This window comes from Lonchura striata, chromosome 3 (assembly GCF_050655825.1).
Source record: "Lonchura striata isolate lonStrDom1 chromosome 3, ASM5065582v1, whole genome shotgun sequence".
Taxonomy (NCBI): Eukaryota; Metazoa; Chordata; class Aves; order Passeriformes; family Estrildidae; genus Lonchura; species Lonchura striata.
In genome coordinates this window covers 51,673,776-51,696,539 of record NC_140705.1, presented here as the reverse complement: position 1 = coordinate 51,696,539, position 22,764 = coordinate 51,673,776, and the positions used below count along the sequence as shown (strand labels likewise).

At 39.0% G+C, this 22,764-nt stretch overlaps 1 protein-coding gene across 2 annotated transcripts in view; it reads right to left on the bottom strand.

Annotated features, from left to right (window-relative positions):
* Positions 1-22,764, bottom strand: part of RNF217 (ring finger protein 217) — a 62,864-nt gene that overhangs the window by 26,357 nt on the left and 13,743 nt on the right. For both annotated transcript variants that reach the window (XM_085575108.1, XM_021547159.4), the window contains exon 2: positions 4,101-4,334. In XM_085575108.1, the coding sequence (XP_085431234.1) occupies positions 4,101-4,334 (234 nt within the window). The remainder of the gene's footprint in view (positions 1-4,100; positions 4,335-22,764) is intronic.

The window sequence follows — 22,764 nt, the reverse complement described above, 5'->3', positions numbered from 1 at the left end:
TCTGTGGGTTCAGTGCTTCCTGAGCATAACTGAAGCAAGCAAAGAAAACTATGTACTTTAAGTATGTATGAACGTTATTTTTCTTGGAACTAGTAGCTGCAAAACAAACCCCTAAAACCATTCAAACTTGAATGCAATGTGATGCCCTTTAAGAAACAAAGAGAACAGGGCAATTAAAGCAGTCTCTCTCTTTCTTATTCCACTTTTTCTCTGCTTTTCTGAAATGGAAGTCAAATCTTATTTGATTCATATTTCAGTAGTTATGGATGAAATCATCATAGCAAGGATGCAGAAAAGCTATCTACATAAGATTTTAAACCCGTAAAATATATTCTAGTCCAGCAAGCCAGACAAACTGTATATGCAAAATAAAACATTAACCTTGTGTTTTTTCAAATATGTTTTTTCTCACACAAACATTTTCCCACTTATTTTATGATTTCTATTTCTGTTGATTTAAATTGAGAGAATGGACATATTTACAGACTTCTATGCCACCTGGGGATCAGCCTCCCTTGAAATACAAAAGATTGCACAATTCTGTGTTCTAACTTTTTTAGTTCTCAGGTTTCTTAAACACAGACTTTTGAGGTTAACATTTTCCATTTTCTTAGCAAGCCTCTTTACTGCAAGCTACTTTATATATCAGTTTCCTTACCTCACAGGAAAAGACTTCAAAACTGATAGATAATTTTAACACAGAACACTACTCAATGTGACCTGATGATAGCAAAACTGGCTGCTCATAAAAATATTCCTATAACCTGAAGGTATGGAAAGCTTAGTGGGATTTTATAGTGCTTGATGGAACAGTAGTAATATAACAGGATGGCCAAATTAATTATGCAATTAACTGATTACATGAATTACAGTCTCTAGCTGCAGACACTGTCACTTTATTTGAAAATAAATATGGGCTCCAGCCAAAACATATTCCTTCTCCTCATCATCAACCCATCCCCTCTATTGAAACAGCTGAAAATAAGCAACAAACCAAACAAATTTTGTACCCCATTAGGGCTGATCTTTGATCCAGCTCCCAGTATGACACCAAAGCATCAACATAAACAAAAGCAGGCTGGCAGGAATGAACTGCTGAGAGAAGAAGGGAGAGTACAGCAAAATCACTACATCAGCAGCAGCTGAGGCTCAAGGTAAATTGAAGCAATGTATAGCCATGAAGACATCTGCCATTCAAAGTTAAAATCTGATCCATAAGTGGGGAGCTAACACATCAAAGAATCTCTGCTGATACAAATTCCTGCTAGCTCTAGAGCAACTTTCAGAAACTCTTTAGTAGTTAAAAAAACCCCAAAAAGATAGATTGTGTAACAACTGCATTGAAAAAACATTTGCATTTGCAAACCCAAGCACTCAAGTCCTCCTTTTATGTAACGTGTATCTCTTGACAAAAGTCAACAAGACAACTTCATTATGAATCTCACAGAGCAGAGTATTGCTTCTCCACAGCAAGTAACAGGTCAAAAAACTAACTTTAACAGGCAAAAGCCAGAGCTCCTTCACAAAACAAGTCTTCTTACTCACTCTTGTGAAACCTTTACCTGTTCCATACACAGGAACTCAACCAGCAATTTTTCAATTTTTTCCCATTTCCACTGCTCTTTTGCTTAACAGCTCTGAACAAAGGTTTGTTAGGGTCTTGTCTGCAATCACATTACACTCTCAATTCAGGACATATGAGAGGGGGAAATGAAATTTTCAGAGTTAATGCAGGATCCATTTGTGATAAAAATATTTTATATAGAAAATTAAATAGTTCTCTTGCTGTTCTGTGTGGCCCTAAGTGGCATTAATGGTAAAAGAAAGGTTGGGATAAGCAACTTCTCCTTTTCTTCCCCTCCTTCTTCCTCAACATGCATGTTAACTTTCTAGGCTTAGTACACGAAGACTTGAATCTCAGCCAATTGAACTGCTGTACCTAGATCAGCTTAGTTGACACAAATCAGCCATAGTAAGAAAAACTAATTTACAACTTTGCTGCCTCTTTAAATTTCCATGTTACTTATAATTTTAAATACTGTATAAAATTTTAGAAATGGCACTAGCATTTTTAAAGCATCAGTTCAAATAAAGTCTTGGATTTTAGAGTGCTTTCCCCTTGCAGTGTATAAAAGAGTGAGTATACTGGCTGTGCTGTGATCCCATCAGTAGGCTTGTGCATACGTGTTCCCCACACGACTCAGTTCTCCTGAAGCCAACACTGGCAGTGCTGGTGCAACTGATGTTTCTATTACTTGCATATAAATAGAGCAGCCTCAAAAGCCTCCAGTCAGATGTCTCCTATGCTAAACACAAAAGAAAATGCATCTTCACCTCCAAACAGCCTAAAATACAAGACACAATGTGTACATGAAATCACAAGAGAACCTAAGAAAACAGGTAATATTGTTCCACAGCTATGTACGTATGTAAATTACATATACTCCATGTCATATACAGTCATCTTTTTAAACCTCCCTGAAACAAAACTTCCCCTTGTGCTAATCTTAAATCACTAAAACTGTGCCTACATTAGAAAACAGCTGAGGTTCAAGGACTATGCTGAAGCCCTGTGGACCATAATCATCCATACTGCTTGCCAGCATTTTCCCAATTATATTTCTGACTAGCATCAACTAGACATTCTTGCACACAACACCAGGGCTCAGCTCAAAGAACACATTTTGCCTGAGTCTGTTGCCAGGAGAGTTAAGCTCTTGAGATCACAGGTACACACACTGAACCACCACATGACCAGTGAACTGCTCCTGGCATGCACTATGCATCACAGTCTCCCATTCTTTCCCATTGTGGTTTGTAGGGCAGTTGGGAACATTTTGACTGTAGCATTTTAACTCATAAAAGAGCACTGGTTGTGCCCTGAGGAATGTTCTCAGATCTGGCAGGCCTGCAATACAACAGCTGCACCACCAATGACGCACACTTGTGGGACACTAACAGCCTCTGACACCTTAAGACAGGAGGCTGCCAAAGCATCACAAGCTCTGATCTACCCTGGGTTACATCTGATGTGTGTTGATGATGAAGCTGGGTGAAGGAGAATAGCTTTGGGCAGAAGGAATTTTACTTGCAGGTTCAGATTTTTTTTCACCTCAATGTGAGATGACAAAAATTTGAAAACGTTGAGTCCAACAGAGTGTGGCATGTAATTCATGCCCTACACAGATATGCACAAATAGCTTATAACTTAGAATTAGCTTTACCAACCTTTCAACTCCAATGAATACACAACCTTCCACCTTTTAATCTTCATACTGGGCTGAATCCTACGCTGTATAATTAGGGCTATCTAAACAGTCATCTAAACTCCTACTGAGAAGAACTGGTTTGTCCAGGAAAGGTCAGCTCAATCATGAAATTAACCATAACAAATCTAATAACCGGATGGAAAACTATCACAGAACATGGTGCTGCAGACCACTGTTGTCTTCTGGAATTTAGATGAACTTCCAGCAGCTCAAAGCTTATTCCAAATTCTTGCTTTTTATCTTTGATTAAAATCACAGTATAAGCAACTCTTCTATGAAAAAAAATGCTGCATCTATTTCTCCAAATTCTGCATTGTGAATTATGAGACTACAGTAATGTATAACCTCTGGTAAGGGAGTGGAGAAATCAGAATCAACAAGCAGCAAAGACAACAGCTCTATTACTATGGAAGAAGCAAAGCTAACAGCCTAACATCACAGATGCCCAGAATTCACTCACCCAGACTTTCAGGGAAAACTTAAAAGTTGTGTCTCTAAAATTATTGGTTGTAGTGGTAATTCCCCTTTCCCAGCTTCTTCTGACTGTGACCATATTGTTTGCATGTCAGAAAGGAAACGCTCCTTAAATTAAAACGTATGTCAGGACAAAATTATGCCACCTACCAAAAAAAAATACAGGCTGAAGAGTTCAGCCACTTGAACTGTTAAAACTCAGTTAAGTAACTTAATCAGTGATGTACTACAGGTTCATATTCCTAATCACAGCTTGCACACAGCTCCAGTGAAACAAGAAAGTTCATTTAATGCTCACCAAATGCTGTCCTACTTTTGTAGTGCCATCTAACCCACAGCCCCGGCAAGCATGCTCACTTTGTATTTGTTCTCCAATTTGGCAGGGGTAGGAATGTGGCCTCTCCTCCGGAAGGTTGTAAAGTGCTTGCACTGAGGGCATGGCTTGGTGCTGGAGTCAATGCGGCTGAGCTCCAGGAAGTATTTATACTTGATGATGTCGTCATGGGGCAGGTTATAGAGGACAGTTGTTTCATCCAGGTGCTCGCTGCACTCTGTGATAGGGCATTTTATATCCGCTTGTCCCAGCTGCACCTACATATGAAAAAAAAAAAAAGCTGTATGACCTTTTGCATGGAAAAGTTAAGCACGCATTGGTGAATTTTGTGAGGAAAATTAACTTCAAATACTGTAACAATTCAGAGACCACCCAGCATACCATCTTCAAATTATTTAATGTGTGCTTGGTGGAGTTACACCAAGCACACTGCAATTTTTCCAGAGAGCATTTTCAAATGCAAACAGAAAAGCTAATTACCCTGACAAGTGCAATTATTAAACATATTCTCTCAGTGTATGTACCATAGCTACATACACCACAAAACCAAACACAAGTCCTAACTAATGATGTCCACTCCATACTTTGGGTGTAATGGTAAGTGCACTACAGTCAAGGCTCACAAAGGCTGTGCGAAGGCACACAAGATAAACATTTGCATACTGTTTCACTGCAAAACGACCTGAGAATCACAACACAGAGAAATTAAAAGTCAATTTAGGATCAGCAGCTCTGTCTCCAGAACCCTGAGCTGGTTCCTGTTCAGTACACTTGGTGCCTCTGCAGCCTGTTTTCAAGAAGCTCCTTACATGTCATACTGCACATGCAGAAAGTTTTAGTTACCTTGGGGCTGATCAAGCTAATACATTTCCCCAGAACTCATGGGTTTGAAGTTTTAAAAAACATGCACCCCAGCAACAACAACATTAAAAACCTTAATAAAAACCAAACTAAGACTAGACAAACAAACAAGCTTGAGGTTAACAGGGCAGAAACTGTTGCTGATCTAATGAGTCCCCATGGTCCCAAGCTGATCCATATGTTCAGATATCCACAACGTGTTTCTAGAGCTCCTGGATCCAAGACCACACCGAACCCAGATCTGCACCCTTCACGCTTGGCAGGCTTTAACTGCTCGGACTCCATGCCAAAACAGCAGATCCTACTCGGTCTGGGAGCACCACAGTTGCATTTGCTTGGCAGTGAGCCCAAGTTAATAAACGCTGCTGGGTTTTGAGAGTCTGCAATGACCCAGCTAGAGGCGTGTTTGTGTCTGCCACAAGTGATCTTGAACAAGTGAGTTTTGACTGCACAAATGAAGCTGACCACCAATTCAACTTCTTCCTTACTGAGTACCTCCATGAAGAGACAAAAGGTGCAACCAGCATCTCTTTCCAAGAATTACTATTTGAAAGTTGGCAAGTTTGATTTCCCCACACTACTTATTCTTTAACATCCTCAATGAGAGAAACCTGCTGAACAATACACTAAATAAGACAGAAACACCTCAGATTTGGATGCAGATCTTGTCACTGCATAGTGGTACTAGAAGACACAAGGACTCTAATGCAGTATTTAATCTAAAAAAGGAGGGCAAAACTCTAAAAAAGTAACACAACACAACCTGGTCATTGTTGCTTCAGCAATTGAGCCACATGAACTCTACTGAATGATAATTCAGTCACAAGCCAGAGGATTAGAAGAGTCATAATATGGTATCAAATCTAAGGTTTATACTAATTAAAAAAAAAACCCTACTGCACCACCTCTGTTCTCTCAGCAACACAGCTAAAACTCAGGAGAAAAAAGAGATTACATACATGTTAGAGATAGAAATGCAGGGTGTGGATGGTGGCAGCGAGTCTCAGACCAGAGCAAGGTGGAGAACACAGCAAGCCTTAGTGCCTTGAGCAGCCTTGGCTCATGGCACAGGCAGGTCAGGATGGAGGCAAATCTGTCTGCAGTATGGAGGAGAGGCAGCTCCCCAGCAGTACACCCATTCTTAGGAGGGAAATTCCCCACATTTAATTTCCAGCTGTAAAAGGTGAGCAGAGCTCTGCAACATGCAAACAATGCCAGGCTCAGTTTGGGTTTTACACGGATGAATACAAGAGGCATATGTACTCAAAGAAATTAAAAAAAAACCAACCAAAAAATCCCCCAAACTTCACATACTACATGCTGGGGAATGCCAGCATTTTATACCTGTAGGACACTGATTCACCTGCAGCAGGATACTAAACTGAAACCAAGCATACGGACCACTGGCCTGTTCTCAGAAGCATCACCCAGTGCATCAAGGAGCTGTACTTAAAAAGCAGACAACAATCAGTACAGCACTACAGAACACAAGCATGCTGAACAAAGAACAATTTGCTACAGAAACACAAAAAGCTATTGCATTAGGATTAGCATCAGCTTTCGTTTAGACAAGTATAGGTACACTTTAGAATCAAAGAGTCAAATTAATCCTACCTATGTCTACTACATCATCAAAAAAAAAAAAAAAAAAAAAAAAAAAAAAAAAAAAAAAAGTTAAGCATTAGGGAGGTATTAAAAGAGCCGTATCTTTTTGCCAGGAGTAATCTACAATGGAGTAGCACTACATAATGAGAAGATGCATGGTATCTGACAGTACTAAAGCATTGCTTATATATTAAATGCTAGTTAGAACAAACCTAAATTTATAAAACCAAAGAATACAAAGCTCAACATTTTCTGTACTTCATGCCCACACAGAATATGATTAATATATGTGGTAAGAGTCAGGTGTGGTTTCAGTGTTTATTTTGAAAATATGTTTTACACCCACTTGAAATAAATAATTTTTAACCTCTGTAATAGTTTCAGCTTTTCAAATTTGGCAAAGACTGAGCCTTTTCCTGTGTTTTGAACGGGGCTGAAGTGAACAGAGTTGGCTTATTAGCAGTAATTTCAATGGAGCCTTGTCCTACCAAAACAGTCCATCTTTGTGCACTAACATCAGCAATTGATGGAAGTATAGCTTTAGAGGTATCCTGTCAGTCTACCTGCTGCCATGGACTCAAGACATGCTACAGAATGAGAAAGGAGAAACAAAATAAAACAATCTCTTATGACACTGGTACAAATAACTAGTTTTATTATTTTCCTTCATTTTCTTTTTGTTTTGCAGAGCCTTATCCCTTCAGTATCAGTTTCTCATAATGCCAAACACCCAAGGTTTAAGAAAACCATTATGTATTAAGAACTTTAGAACCCTCAGTATGCAGAATATCATGGTGTACTTTCACAGCATGAGGAAGGACTCATATGTCTAAGAGCAGCTGAGCTGTAGCAGTGTTAAATGTCAGGCAGCATCTAGCTCTTATACTCAGTTGTGCTTCACTTCTGTAAAGCATCTCAGGAGGGGATACTCTTCTTACAGCTCAGAAGGAGAAAGCAGGCTCTAGCTCCTTTCATCCTACAGAAAGATAACATTTAAATTATCAGGAGAAAAGTATGTACCTCCTCCTGCCAATTCCTGACATTTTATTTTAAAAGTGTTTTTATTGGCAGATGGTAGGGAGGAGAAAGGCCTGGGGGAACAGAGACAGGACACACACATGGACTCTACACTGATTTACTTACTGCCCAAGAAAGCAAGCATACCACCAACAGGAAACAGAAACAGATGGCATGACACTTTAAGTCAGAAAATAATTTCCACAACCTGAGCCTTCTTTTAAAGGAAACCTTTGTTTCGTATTTTGCACAGAAAACAAAGTTCAAACTAAACCAGAAAGCACTGATTTGTACCTGTCATTTGGCCTGCCCCAGGCTGGATGCAATGTGATATTTTCAGGCTGTACTTGCATTGCTGTATTGCAGCTATATTCCTTAAATAAGGGGCCATTCTATTTAAAAATATATATCTACAAACAAGCATTTTCTAACTGAAACTTCACTCTCAGTTCAGAGATGCACATGCTTAATTGCTCTTACTTCTTAAAGCTATAAGTGAACAAGGCCATGCCAAATACACACTTCTGTAGAGAAATCTAATTTCTACCAGCACGCCACATTGTTCCCTGTAAATTGCCAAGAAAGTTATGCATTAAAAAAAAAATTTTGGAAATGTGAAAATGCAAGGAAGTCTAGTCTAGAGTACTTTCATACTCTAGGTAAAGAAACAGCTGGATTAAAATTCCCTTTATTTATAAGCACAATCCTATTCCTTTTTAGTTCACTAGAAACATTTCTTTCATTTTCATTGGTAAGTTACAAAGCAGTGAAGAATTACTTTTCTTGTACATTTGGAAAGTGTGTCATTATCGATTTATTTTCTTTAAAAATACAGTAGGTGTTTCTGGAAAATACTTGAAGGAATCACCATGACTCAGAACTCCACAGCGGTAGGTGCTAACCAAATGAAATCCAAGTAGACATGATTCAAGAAGTGCAAACCAAAGACAGTTCAAACTTTTACTGCACATTTTGCACTTGCCTTTAAGCATTTCAGTGTTTTTAGTACTAACTTCATCAGTCTGGATCCCTGATTTGTGCCAGTGATATCCTGGCATTCTCCATCAGAATTCTTTAAAAAAAAAAAAAAAATCCTGTGAAATGCATTCTCTTTTTCAGTTCATTCATCCTCCCTCCTTGCTCTCAAATGGTACAGAGATCCCCAGTGGTGCTGCAAGACAAGCAAGAATAAACAGCTAGAGCTTAGAGTAATTAGATCAGCAACTACTTGGGTTGTATCACTACCAAATAGAAAAACATCTTCTGTTTTGTGTCACCTCCTCCACAGAACATTTTCACACAAATTCTTGCCTGTTGTTCATTACTTCACAAACCATACCTCTGTAGGGTGTTTCACTTTTATTCCCTCTTTAATTCACTTCTCAACAGACTTGCAATAAATTACTTCCTGAATGCCTGTCTCATTCAGTTGCTCCACCACCTTCTCTGACAACCATCTGTAACATCAATCAAGAGTCATCACTCCTCTCCTCAGGAGGGAAAGGCTTTACTAGCCTTTATCAGGGCATGTATCACTGACCTCAAAAGGATCCAGAAGGCATTCAAAATAATATATTTGATCTGTCATTAAGATCATCGAAAGGCTATTTACTATTAATAAAAGTTGAACCAGAGTCTTTTCTATTGTGTCACCAGCTCAGGTTCATGAGGATGCTCCCCTTCACATGTCCTCTAAGTCTTTGTTCTCCTTTCACAAGTACAGCACTTGTGGATGCAGCCATGACAATGACACGGTGATTCCTGCTCCACATAATATTCAGAGAGAGTGTCACTAAGGCACTGCAGGTTTAAGCAGATACCACCTCTTCTAGTTTTGACAACAATTTGTTCTCAATGAGTTCTGCATAACTTATTACATTGTCAACAGTAAAAAGACACAAAAAGGAAAGTCTCAGAGCCTTTGAAGTACTTGCTAGGCCCTCATCCTTCAGGTGAAAGGCACTCAAAAGCAAGAAGCTGGGAGAGAATCTAAATGTACATAACTGCATCCAACCACCACCAGCACATCAAAGATTTGACCTTTCTGCTCCAAAAGCAAGTCTTCATTATGAAGCATATTTAAACACAGCATCAACTTTAATTCTCAAAGGTTATCCAGTTTTCACAACTTTGGCCAGAGGCCGAGATTCCAGCTTCATTCATAACTCTGAGGACCGCTGTCAGGAGCACACTTACACACATCCATGTCCCCAGGAGCACTGTGGAATGGTGCAACTACACACCAGCGAGGGTCACAGCCAGCACCACCTGTGTGGGAAGAGACCAGAGTGGCTTTAGCCCCAAAAACAACCCAAAACTTTAACTGGCAAAACTGTCCTACGCTGCCTGGAGCAAAACCCCACACCATTTTCTTTGCTACCTGTTCAAACTTCTTTTTCACTCCACAGTCACATCTACAACTCTCCTAAAAAAACTCTGAGGATAAACTAAAAAGATATTCTTCAAAATGGACCTAAACTCCACTAAACCTATTTCTTAAATGCCTCATAATTTGCTTTCTCATTTAATGATATGGTGACACATAGTTCTACTCACTTTTTCTTCCACAGAACTAATGTTACCTGCTCACATGGATCTGATATCAACAGAAACATTCAGATTTTACTTATCTGCACAGGAATAGGATTTACAGAAAATTACTTATAGAAAAACAAACTAATACTGAAATTCTCCTTTGCAAGAAGTGAACAACTATCAACATGGGAGAACTCTCCTTTTTGTCTTTTCATCTCCTGTTACTTCACTGTGTGAATTAAAAAAGGAAAAAATTTTATCTTAGCAAGGCATTTAGGAAAACTGCACTGCATTAAATCATGCCTCTGCCTGATACTACTCATCAATCCTAGTGCACATCACCAGCAAGCATGGAGGTTATCTGCTTTCTGTTCTGGTGTTCTGAAATCCACAATGAGCTGAAACCCAGAGCAGAGGTAAAGCTTAGTCCCATGCCTGGACAAAACCAGGACTGGTACACCTGGAATGGCTGCCCATTGAGCTGGGTCACTCTCTGGAAAAGAGGCATGCCAGAGTTAGACTGACTAACTAGTTAAGAGACTGACTAGCAGAATGCTTCATCTTGCTCTCTCCAGGGCTCCCAGAGATTGTGAAAGTTATTTTTCACCTCTCCTCCCCACAAGCATGTGAGGGCAGAGGGAGGGGGAAATCCCAGTGGAGGAAGTTAACCTTGGAACAACAATGGCAGAAACTGCAAACCTTGGAGGAATCTAACCCAAACCCACAGCCCTCTCAGCATTCATTAAGTGAAGAAGAAAAGCTTTCTGATTTTCCCCAGGTGTGCATATTACCAATATACGTACGCTTATGCCAATTTTTCTATTCCTTAGAACACATATTCACTTTTATAAAAGATCCAAAGATGCTCTTGAAAGAAGAGCTTTGAGGACAGCAGAACAAGCCAAATACCTGCCCTTTCTCAGCTGAAAAAGAGGCAGTTGCTCCTGCCTAGGAGAACAAAAAACGCCATATTAAACTGAGCAGGTGCAGGAATGGATTTCAGAATAGAAGCAAGGGCCAGGAAACCATCCATGATAAATTAAAGTAACCTGGGCATCTCAGGAGGATCCTGCTTGGAGGAGCTCAGTAGCACTAGGAAATACAAGTAGCAAAGAAGCAACACCTTTGTTGCAATGGTAATGGTTTGTTAGGTTTTCAGCAAGGGTGTAAAAACATCACAGCCAAATAACACAGAACCAGAACAAGCCAAGTCTCACAGCTGATTTTTAAAATAAGATAAAAAGCTATCAGTTACATTTTTAATTAACAGTCTTAAACTCAGAGGAGGACAGCTTGTTCTCCTATAGCGAGCATAAGACTTGTAGAAACTGTCATCAGTGTTAGGATTTGCTACCAGCCAAACCTAAACCAGGTATATTCTGCTCATCTGAGTTCTCTGTTAAAGCATAAACTGCAAGAGCCCATGCTTATACAATGGGAAAGTGAGGAGAGAACAGTTTGAACACAATGGGATACAGACACCATAGCAGCCACTGACCACTTGTCTTCCCCCTGCCACTGGGAAGCAACCCTCACTTTCAGCATGCCTGAGCTCCCCAAAGCATAAAAGTCATGATATGTTCACTGTAATAAATTCAAATACTTACCCCAGAAAATAAATTAGAAAGAAAACAAAATAACCTAATTCCCCAAAAATCAAAATCCAATTTTCTCAATCAAGGAGATTAAACCTAAGTATGCTTAGTTACTTCAGCAGGTAGTTTTTACGTGTATGACACTCTCGCACAGGAACAATGCTTAAAAATGAACATAGCTGTTTCCTTGTCTTGCTTACAACAGAAAATTATCTACAGTCAAACTCCAACCTCCATCAGGTTCAAACTGGATTAACTCAGGTTAAAATATATTCCAATGGAATAATACTGTTAACGACTAACAATAATTAGTATCACAATCAAAACTTCTCCCATGCCTTTCTTAAGATGGACGTAAAGTTAACATCCATAAGATGGCCAGCAGGCTGGAGCACCTCTCTGATAAAGGCAGGCTGAGGAAGTTGTTCAGCCTGCAGAAAATAAGGTTCTAGGGAGATCCTAGGGCAGCCTTATAGTTCCTAAAAAGGGCCTATAAGAGAGCTAGAGATTTCCTACAACTTCATGGAATTACAGGACAAGGGGTTATTGGCCTTGAAACAGAAAGAATGTTAGGAGGAAATTCTTTACTGAGAGGGTGGGGAGATAGTGGCACAGCTTGCCCAGAGAAGTTGTCAATGGTCCACCCCGGGAAGTCTTGGAAGGCCAAGTTGGACCAACTGGTCTAGTGAGTGGCATCCTTGCCCACAGCAGAGGGGTTGGAACTGGATGATCTTTAACGTCCCTCTCAATCCAAACCATTCTATGATAAGCTGTTATAGAACAGTGAAAAAACATGGTCCCAAGCTTCACTTGGAATCACCACTTTGGTCTTCAGCTGGAGACAAGAAAAATCCATAAACTGTGAAAATTTATCCTACAGTTATTTATATTGAAAAATACAAGATCAAAAGTTCATTCTTCTCCTATTCTGCTATGTAGTAGTCGGGTCCCCCACCAGACATGAAACCTGGAATAGGCTCCTGAGCTCCCATTTGCGAAGAAGTATTTTATTTATTTCCAATAAAATAGGGCAAATCACTGTATATTTGCACAACTTATTCACTAACCTGCATTACTGAACCTCTAATACAGATAAGCCCAACTGATATCATCAGCAATAATCAGTCAAGCCTTGGTTTCCCCAACAACAGCTGTTATGCTTTATTGTTGTACCTACAGAAACACTTCATGATGCTTGATATGCTTCCAACAAAAAGTGGTACTTAGCATAAAATAAGAAAAGCTCTCAATCAAGTAAAGGAGTAAGAGAAGTATGTTCTTGCTTATCTCACTATTACATCCCAAAAGACAACTACAAAACCTGACAGAGTTGGCATGGATGTGGGTGAATACTTAAAAACAGTGAGAAATTTTAACACAAATGTCTCAACTATTCTCTTCACCAACCTGATCGTCTACATTCCCCAGTCCATAGAAAAAAGGACACACATTTTATAGCTGTTCCTAAACTGTCCTGCTTTCCTTCAACTAGTTTCCATGCCTTTGCTAGTTTTGAGTTTTTGAGTTTTCTTGTGCATGTATTAATAATCAGTGTTTTCTTGCATGACTATCAGACTTGAAGCCAAATTGTGTCCTCTTTACATGATGAATTTAATAAAGAAATAGCAGAGTTGCATAGGTACAAACAAAAGCAGAAGAAAGCCTGAAAACTATTTTTCAACTGGCAGGTCATTGTCAGGAGTAATAGTAGACATTTCTCAGATTGAAGTTATAATGTATGAGAAGGTATAATGTAATAATAAAATACTATCACTTGTCTTCCCCTACAAACAAGGTAACCCAAATAAACTGCTTTATATGATCAAGAGGTAAATTTTGATTTATAATTATTTTGCTCTGCCTTTTCAAAAAGTAACCCATCTCACTGTACGAGTACCAAACACAGCTGGTTTTGATGAAAAGCTGTGCTAATAAAAGGTACCATGAAGTGACAGAAATTGGTAACTTTTACATGGCTTCAGTGATGGATGCGCATGCTGACCCATTTTCAGAAATCTAGGAAAGGCTAATGCAGAACAAACTTTCAAACTTCTCCCTGCATGCCATCACTTGGACAAACTGTAGATACTGTGCTGTAACTCCAGTGTCACACTAATTCATCAAGTTATTTCTCACAGTGCATTTTAACTTGAAACCACATTTCAATTCACATTTAGTGCAATGATGGATATAGCCACACAGGGAGCAAACATGCAAGATAAACAAGTGCAAACAGTACAGCCTTCTCCAGGGAGCTGAGGCAAAAGCTTCAACAGTGATTCTGATCCATACTTGGAGAAGCAGAACTAAAGTCAAGTGTCACCCCAGCTAGGAGCAAATTACCCATCACCAAGGAGTTAAACTGTTATCTAAGATACCTCAGCAGAAACCTATAGCACAGACAAAAAAAAAACATCTTAAGAAAGTTGAAAGTACAGTTCTGCCCCATAATTGATCTAATCTTGTACAGTGCTGCACTCATCTGGTGCACAGTAATTTTTAAACAGCTTATTAAACAGCCAAGCTGTCAGAGTTAATTCTCCTGATGATCAAATTCTGCCTGAAATTCTGGGGTTGTTACTGTGTCAGGTCAGTCTACCCAAGAATCTGACAGAACAGGGTCCCCACTAAAGCTGGAACTTCAGCTTGATTAAAGGACAGTTTGTATATTGATTGCTGCAGACCTTTTTTGTTAAAAGCAGCTAGAATCTTTATATCATAAAGCCATTAGAAACAGCAAAACACGGGGGAAGCAGACAATACAGGTGTTGTGTACTAGGAAAATCAAACTGTAACTGTGTTTAGAACAATATATTGCACTTACCACTTTCTCCTAAAGCAGAGAAAACATGAAGCAAGTCCATTTAAATTCCTAAAGGCAGTACTATCAGCTGACAAGGCAATTAACATGCTCATTTTTGCATCAGGTTTACAACAGGAGGAGAAACTACAACTTCCTATTTTTCACAAAATCTCTTTAGAAAGACAAAGCAAACCCACTACAAGTTATCTCAGCTGCTGTTTATATATGTAAATCTATGTTTAACAGAAAAGGATAACATAACATGACCTTTACTACAAACCTTTCACTATTTCAAAGTATTGATATGTATTTGACAAAGATGTTGCAAGGTAGTGTTGTGCTCCGACTGCCTGCTTTTGTGATGAGGCAAAAATGAACAAAGGTAGAGTAAGTCAATATCTTGGGAGACTCAGGGCTAAAATCTCAGTGTTAACAGTTAGAAGGAGATTTGATTTGTGCAAAAGTACCATTGTGATCAGATGAGGCTGTGGGAATACTTGCATGCGGGGAAAAAAAAAAAAAACAAACAACAAAACCAATGCAAGATAAAAAGAAATTTCCTTTCCCTGCATTAAGTTTTTAATCAGTTCGAGAGTAACAGCAGTCCCAGACAGCGAATGAATATGGAAAGGTGGATAACTGTTATCACTGAGTTCAGATCCCTGCAATCATCTTTTTTGGCTGGTTAGAAAGCATGACCTGGAATAGAAAGGAAAAAGAGGACTCCTAACCCACACAGACTTCTCTTTCTGGATGGTATGCCAAGTTTACCCTGTATCACTAGTTTAACCTAATGGCTCCAGTTAAGTGATCAAACACCTACATGGACCTGAAAGGTTTGGAGTGCAGGTCCAGAAAGACCTCTCCCATACCAGCTGCTCCCAGTATCCCTCCCCTGGTCTCACACCCCTTCAGCCACTCCATCAGGTCACAGTCAGCCAAGACTGACATTATCTCTTGACTCCACCATGACTAATGGATAAAAATTTATGGAAGAAGTCAAAAGCTTTCCCTTCTTCCCCTCTCCTTTAGAAGCAATTGCAAGGCTGCAAGGAGAGAAGTTTCAGTCAGCTAACACAGGAGACAGAAGTGTTTTTAAATTAAGTTTTCTAATTGATGAAGCAGCTGAATTAATTCCCCCTGTGACACATGATCACTACTTCACAACCCAAGAGGAAAGTGGGAAGCACACAGATAAGGAGAGACTCTTGCAGAGGTAGCAGGTGACCAGTTGTCTTACCTATCATCATATCAAGTACCAAACATATCTCTTGTTAACTGTGTTTACTTTTAGGAAGCTACAAGATCAGCAGCTCCTCTCAGTAAAAAAGAAAAACCTAATGGCAACTATAGCACCAGGGTTGGAGGAGTGCACTTGGTCACTGCCTCCATGCAAATCTAAGCAGCAGTGTTTTCTGCACAGGTGCCAGAATTTCTGTTCTTCAGAAAGCAGCCTGTATTTTGTTATTGCTAGGTGATTATTAGGTTTATGAGTACTAAAGTATATTTTCCCATTTTGTACAAGTACTTAATATGCTCAGCAACATGCATGAGAATCCTTCACTGAGCTTCAGGTATCACCTCAGCATCTGCCCTGACACCAACCCCACAGCCCTTCACATGGTTTTCACACTTTCCACTTCAGTAGGCACAATTCCTGCTCTCCTCTCAACTGTCTCCCTGATGGATACAAGAGTCTTGTCTGTAAAACTAGAGCAAGAGGAATTGTTAAGAAGTAAGTAGGTTTTTCAAGATTAAGAAATACATGACTTGTAATGCAACAACTAAAGTTAATAGGTAACCTGAACAACTTTGGACCAAGAAGCAGAGAAGAACTCTACCAACAACTGTCACATATGCTACAAAACATGGCAAAGCAGCTGATCAGAAGAACAAAACAATGATTATTAAAAGATATACTGTGAACAGGACACCTCATTAACTTGGTATACACTGCAAGAAGTTTTTACTAAATACGTTTCACTTTTCCATTTCAAGAGTAAATATTTTAGCTCTGGAGACTCCCAAGTTAAAAATGGTTATGGTAGGAGAAACTGCTTACAATCAGAAGAAAACCACTACTTTTTATTTCTGTAGGTACTGCCTACCTCTTTACAAACAAAAGTAATTCAAACTTGTCTCAACATCACTCCCTGCAATAAACCAAAACCCAAAACCAGAAGAATCAAGGATTATTGAGTACAAAGGTTTGAAAAATGATGAAAAGGTCATTAGACACCTGGATACTTGACATCTGCCAGTGTTAAACTTTTGTGGGGCTGCAGAAACGGGTATGACATACTGAATTTTTATAGAAGCATTTTTGCAGTACCAAAAGATAACAGTTTTCAGAGCACCACCAGAAAAGACTGGGGAGTAGGAGATGGGCAGGTGAAGTGAGGTGAAGAAGGTATCAAGTCAACTATATGCATTTCCACTTGTGAAGCTACAGACTCTAGTAGTAATTGAATTCAATACCAGTTCAGGAAATTCTAGTTTCATTAATTATTTCCAAAGAATTTATGGTCCTAAACAGTCCTCAGTGGGAGAAAAGCCACTAAGTAGGAACTGAAGCAGCACAGGAATAGAACTGACAAAACACAGTAACAGAACACAAAAGAGTCTTTACACAAGGATATACATGTCCAACATCAGATTTTGTCAGACCAAAAATAAATGACCACCAGATTTTGTGAAAAAGAGACAGGCAGATAAACAGAATGATTGTTAGTAAGGAGAAGAAAACTTCTCAAAACTATCTGATTTACATTTCATTGATATTTTCATTGAAAAGGGAACACCCCACATGATGTCAAATACTGACCTGTCTAGCCAAAATACTAGTTTTACTTCAGATTTTTAATGGGATAAGAACTATTGTTTTTTAGAAAAAAGAGTTCTTCTAGATCTGCCCAATGTGATTATTTCCTATGGTTAAGCAATCATTGACCACCACTTACCACCAAAACAAGCTTCTCTAGAGGTCTGGGTAGCTGCAATGATTGACCTCAGAAAGGGAAAGAAATTGCAGCTTTGATAGCTTGTTTGGGGGGGAGAAAGAAAACAGAAAATTCAGGAAAAAGAAACAAGAGGGACCCACATCATCCTTTCTTAGGAAATCCTGCCTTTCCCATAACTTCCATCTTTTCTCTCCTGCAGTTTTCACCTGGAAAATAACACCCTTTTACCTGACATTCATGGAGGAAAAAAATTTAGTCTTCAAAATTTTCTGAATCCACGTACTTTTCCTGACTTTAATAATACACATACAGGCTGACTCACCTCTGAACTGTTCCAGTTGCTCCACATTTTCATCCAGTGATGACTCTGCACTTGTAAAGTCTCTTTTTAGCTGGCACCAAACAGCATAAGCTGCTGCTGTTGCCATGCAGAAAACTGTTGCCCCAAAGCACACTGACTTTCTGTGCAAAATAAAGGCAGGAATTTTTGTATTTGTGACTTAAGTAATAATTAGCTGTATTCTTATGCATGGAGTAACCTAATTATAAAGCCATTTTAAATTATGAGGTCTTTGGAGTTGTCTTTCAACTGTACTGAAATACCTGTCTAGTAGAATATTTTAATGTAACTATGGTAAGAATTATAGAAGACTGAAGAAAACACTCACATATAGTTCAAGGGGAATAGAGAAGTACCTGAGCCTTTCAGCTGATCAATGATTCCTCCAAATGATCACTTACATATGTTTTCATACACAGAATAATTATGCAAATTTTGCACAGTAAACAACTTAATACATATGAGAAAGTCTGACAAAACTATGTAACTCAATAAAGCAATAAACGTTCATCAAATCAGGAAAAAAAAATAAACCCCTTACGAGTGCTAATTTCCATACACTTGCAACATTTTGTGTCTCTAAAGTACAAACAGTTACGCTTAAAAGTGCAAATTACAGCTCCGTTTGATTTCTCGTTTGCAAAACTGTAATCAGTAAGAAAGAACAGGCTAGCAAGTCCACACAAAGAAAGATAAAACAAATAATGAGAGCATTTTTTAATGTGCCCCTTCAGCAATTTCTGCACATGAAACCTCTAAAGAAAATTATTAATTTCTCATAATAGAATATAAATGTCTTGTAAGTAAATGTATTTTTCCTAACACCAGCTTGATTGACCTCAAAGCACAGCTCCTAGTGATTCTGAACGCCAAAGGTGAGTTCACAAACTGAGTCACTGCACTAAGTGCTCACCTGTGAGAAACTCCCAGGGACTTCACTGGGATCATTCTAGAGGGCTCTAATAGTACCAGGAAGGGGAGAAACTAACAACACAGTTCTTCTACCTTCACTATTACATTATTCTCTCTCATCTCATTGCTCCTAGACTCATGAAAGTTGTAACAATCCTCTACTCCTCAAGAACATTTCTGTGGGAGACTATCAGCTTCGACATACTTTTGTCAGCAAGGTGGAAATCAATCCATTGCATACAGAGGAAAAAAACCGTAACTCTTGATCAAAGGGAATAACGACTAGGAGTAGCAGGCAGCTACCTCATGCTGAGCAGCTGCTAGGCAGATTTGTGCCAGGAGAGATCACATCCCAGGCAGAGCAAATGAAGGGAGCAAGCAGAGCCCTGCAGCCTGAGCTGCAGCATGCAAGCATGCAGCCTCTCCTCTGCCCTGCTCTGCTGCCTCTGTTCTTCACATCTCTTCTTGTCTCTGTGCTGGGATTCCCCACACCACACTGGTCTCATTCCTCACCAAGCCAGACAGCCTTCATCCTCTGCATCAGAAGCCTTACTGGATGACCACTGGAACTGGCTGCCTTCAGGGACCATGCTGTGGCACAGCATCCAGAAACAAGGAGCCCTGTCCCATGCAATTTAATCCACCACAGCCTATTACAGGGATGTAAAACTCCCAGCATGGACAAAAAGTGCATCTAGTTTAAGTCCCACAAGACTGGGATACCTCCATTCTATAAGAATTAGTGGGTTAAGTCACCTAATGAAAAAATCTGCAGGTAGTTCATGGTGAAAAGCTGCAGTTAAATATTTCATTCCCTGTGTACAACATTTGTAAACATGAAGACAGCCTGAAATACCGAGTTCCTCACTCAGCCACTGAAACAGTAAAGATTTTCAGTGAAATAACCTAAATGTGATTTGCTGGAGTGGGAGTTGTGTGCAGTTTTTTCGGTTTGTTGATTTTGTTATTTTGTTTTTTTTAGCCACAGGAGCAACCAGGTAAGTGGGTTTCTCCAAAGTTCATGTTCAGAATTAGATTCAAGTAGGATGGAACATTTCCATCTGGAAGAAACTAAGAAAATCTGGAAGTCTCTTAGGACTTTTCAATTCTAACAGCAGACAATAAATTGCACCTGTGATGCAAAAATGATAATTTTAGTAACTTAAAGATACCCTTGCTGAATTCTCAAGGGATTTAACATGATTTTCCTCCTTAGCTGTGACAGCAGACAAGTATCTTAGGATGTAAGACCTTGGATTCACATCCTACACGAGACTAGACAAACTGCATATATGCAGTACTGAATACCACACAACAGAAGTACTTTTAAGAGATCCTTGGAAAGACCCATTAAACTGCAAATCTGAGTGCAATACTGCCAAGAAAACCTGGCCAACCTGCAGAAACTGGTTGACATATAACCAGAAAAGTGGAATAAAAAGCAACAAAAAAAGTCCACAAGAGTAGACTAGAACTTTTATTTAGACCCCACTAAAGATGGGAGCACCACAATTCTGCCTATATTACAGAAACTTTACAGTTACTGAGGTGTGCAAATTCAGAGAGCAGAGAGGACCTAACAACAGAGGTTCAAACACAAAAATCCAAAAGAGAACATGAAAGGAGAAAGGAAGTTATACAAGATGTATATATTTCCACTTTCATTAGATGAGATGTAATTTAACTTTAGTATGAGAGTTTAATTATCATCATATTCATATTATTACCGTGTTTACAGATTCAAGGAAATTTTAACAATCAGGTACCAGTTCCCCAAATTTTGTGGGGGGAAAAAAAAAGCTTGGAATTTCATAAGTTTGCAGCTAGTTTCACATGAAACAGAACCAAAAAGCAACATGTTTTTTCCAAAGAGTTAAGGCAAAACTGGTTTTTAAAGTAGTTTGAACTGGACCCGCAATTAGGCATGATTCCAAGGATTTTTCACTGAGGTCACCACAGGACAAGTATGACTGAACTGCTCTCACTTGTTTGCTTGGGTTTGCACCATGTAGTATTAGCATAACTAATTTATCTGTTATACAACCTAAGACATAATATATGCAGATAATTTCTCTAAAATCTACACCCCCCAAAATTTTTCCAAATTGTGAATAAGTAATGAAAGCAACAGTATGCCAAAACAACACTAAGTTTCTTGATGCCATGTGATGTGTTCTGTAAGTTGGATAGTGAGAGCTTCTCTCTTATTAAAAAAACCCCTTTGTTTTCTGTCTCATTAGTACAGCCCTACCTGCCTAGCTGTATTAGTCACTTCCTGCACAAGGACATTTGGACACCTATATGGCATTAAAACACCTCTTAGTCCATCCAACACAGTACAATACAGGTTTAACTGAAACATTAAAGGTGCAATTGGAGTAAAGCTGTCTCTTGTGACATCACACACAGGAACTCTACTGCTTCAGAAAGATTAGATTTTTATCCCAAAGCCCTCCCACCCCAACCAAATGCTGTTCAAAGAGAAAGAGAGAAGGAGGAGAAAAGGAAGGAAAAGAAGATAAATGAAGTCTTAATCTCATAGTTATTCCATTCTCTTCTCCTTACTTACAGAGCTTGACAGGTAAGAAAAGGGAGAACAAAATGTATCTTCTGCTACTTCAAGGAGATGGTAAAAACCAGTGAGACAGTAAGATAACTGCTACATGCTTTTCTACTTCCAAATTTCACAATTGTTCCACTTTGCAACCAAAACTATTTGTGCAATAGAAGCATAAAGCTATTGAGCTCTGCTTTCAAAACCAGTGTGCTGGAATCACAGCTGAGTAACAGAGTAACACAGGCTAGCCCAAACTTCTGCAAGCCACAAGGAACAACACTTCCCATGACCATTTACTGCTTTGAACACAGCAGTGTACACCATAGCAAGGAACAGAGAAGCCAGCTGTAAATGATGTGTCATGAAGGTTCAACCTTGTCTTAAGTGTCTTAGCTAAACACAACAGAGTGATGACAGCAGTGCAAAGTATGGACAGCTCTCAGGGAAATCCACTACCTGCTCTAAAGCTATCATCAGACAAAAGGATGTGACAGATAACTACAAAGATCCTCCTGCACAGAAGTCTCTCTCCTAGTCAATTAAACACTGCCAGGAAGAAAAACAAAAACACTTCAAGACAACGGAAATAAGAAAAGTTGACAATTGAATAATTTCTCACTTGAATGGCACTAATGAACTATCTATATCTATAATGTGACCAAGTTTGTCTTCAATTCTGTAAACCTTTTCAGAGTGCTACTACAAACACTGTATGCTAAAGAATCGCTGTGAAAAGGAAACTGCATTTTAAAAAGCTCCTGACAGGGGAAAGGAAACTTATCCAGGAAAGGGAAGAGGAAAGCGAGCAAAAGTTGGAAGCTGGTGAGAACAGAGGTCACTCTCCAGGATCTTTACAGCACTCACTAGATAAGCATTTATCTTTGAAGAAGCTCAACTTCCTGCCATAAATAAAGGTTTTATAACCCACTCAAAATATGTACCAGCCAGGCATTTACTTATTTTCATCCATCTTACTACTTGGGCAGTAGCATTGCATTTTTCAGGTACTTCAGTAGATCATTACACAAGATATACTATGATCTATATATTCCAGAGAGAGTTCCCATCAATTTTTCCACCATGGCTTACACATATGAAGAAATCCATTAAAACTATACAACTCTCAAAAATATTTTCAATGTTTCAATGCCTGTTGGTGTCAGCATATGTCAGTTTTCATGTTTGTGCAAGCTTCATTCAAATCCAGAAGTAGGCTTGTTGTAATCCAACTGGTGCACATATTGATTGGAGAGTCAAAATTTGCATCTATCAGTGCTTGCATTAAATTTGTGTTTCCAGACAGACTTCCCAGGTAAACTCGGAGACATGAAGTGATATAACCCTGCTGGAGACCAGTTTAGTCTAGTGTAAACCTAACTTAACAAGAACCAAATAAAAAAATTCTTTCATGCTGCACAGTCTTCAAAGGTGCAAACATACAGAACATTAAAAACATAAGGAATGTATGCATGGCTACTGAGTCTTTAACTCTGTACAATATT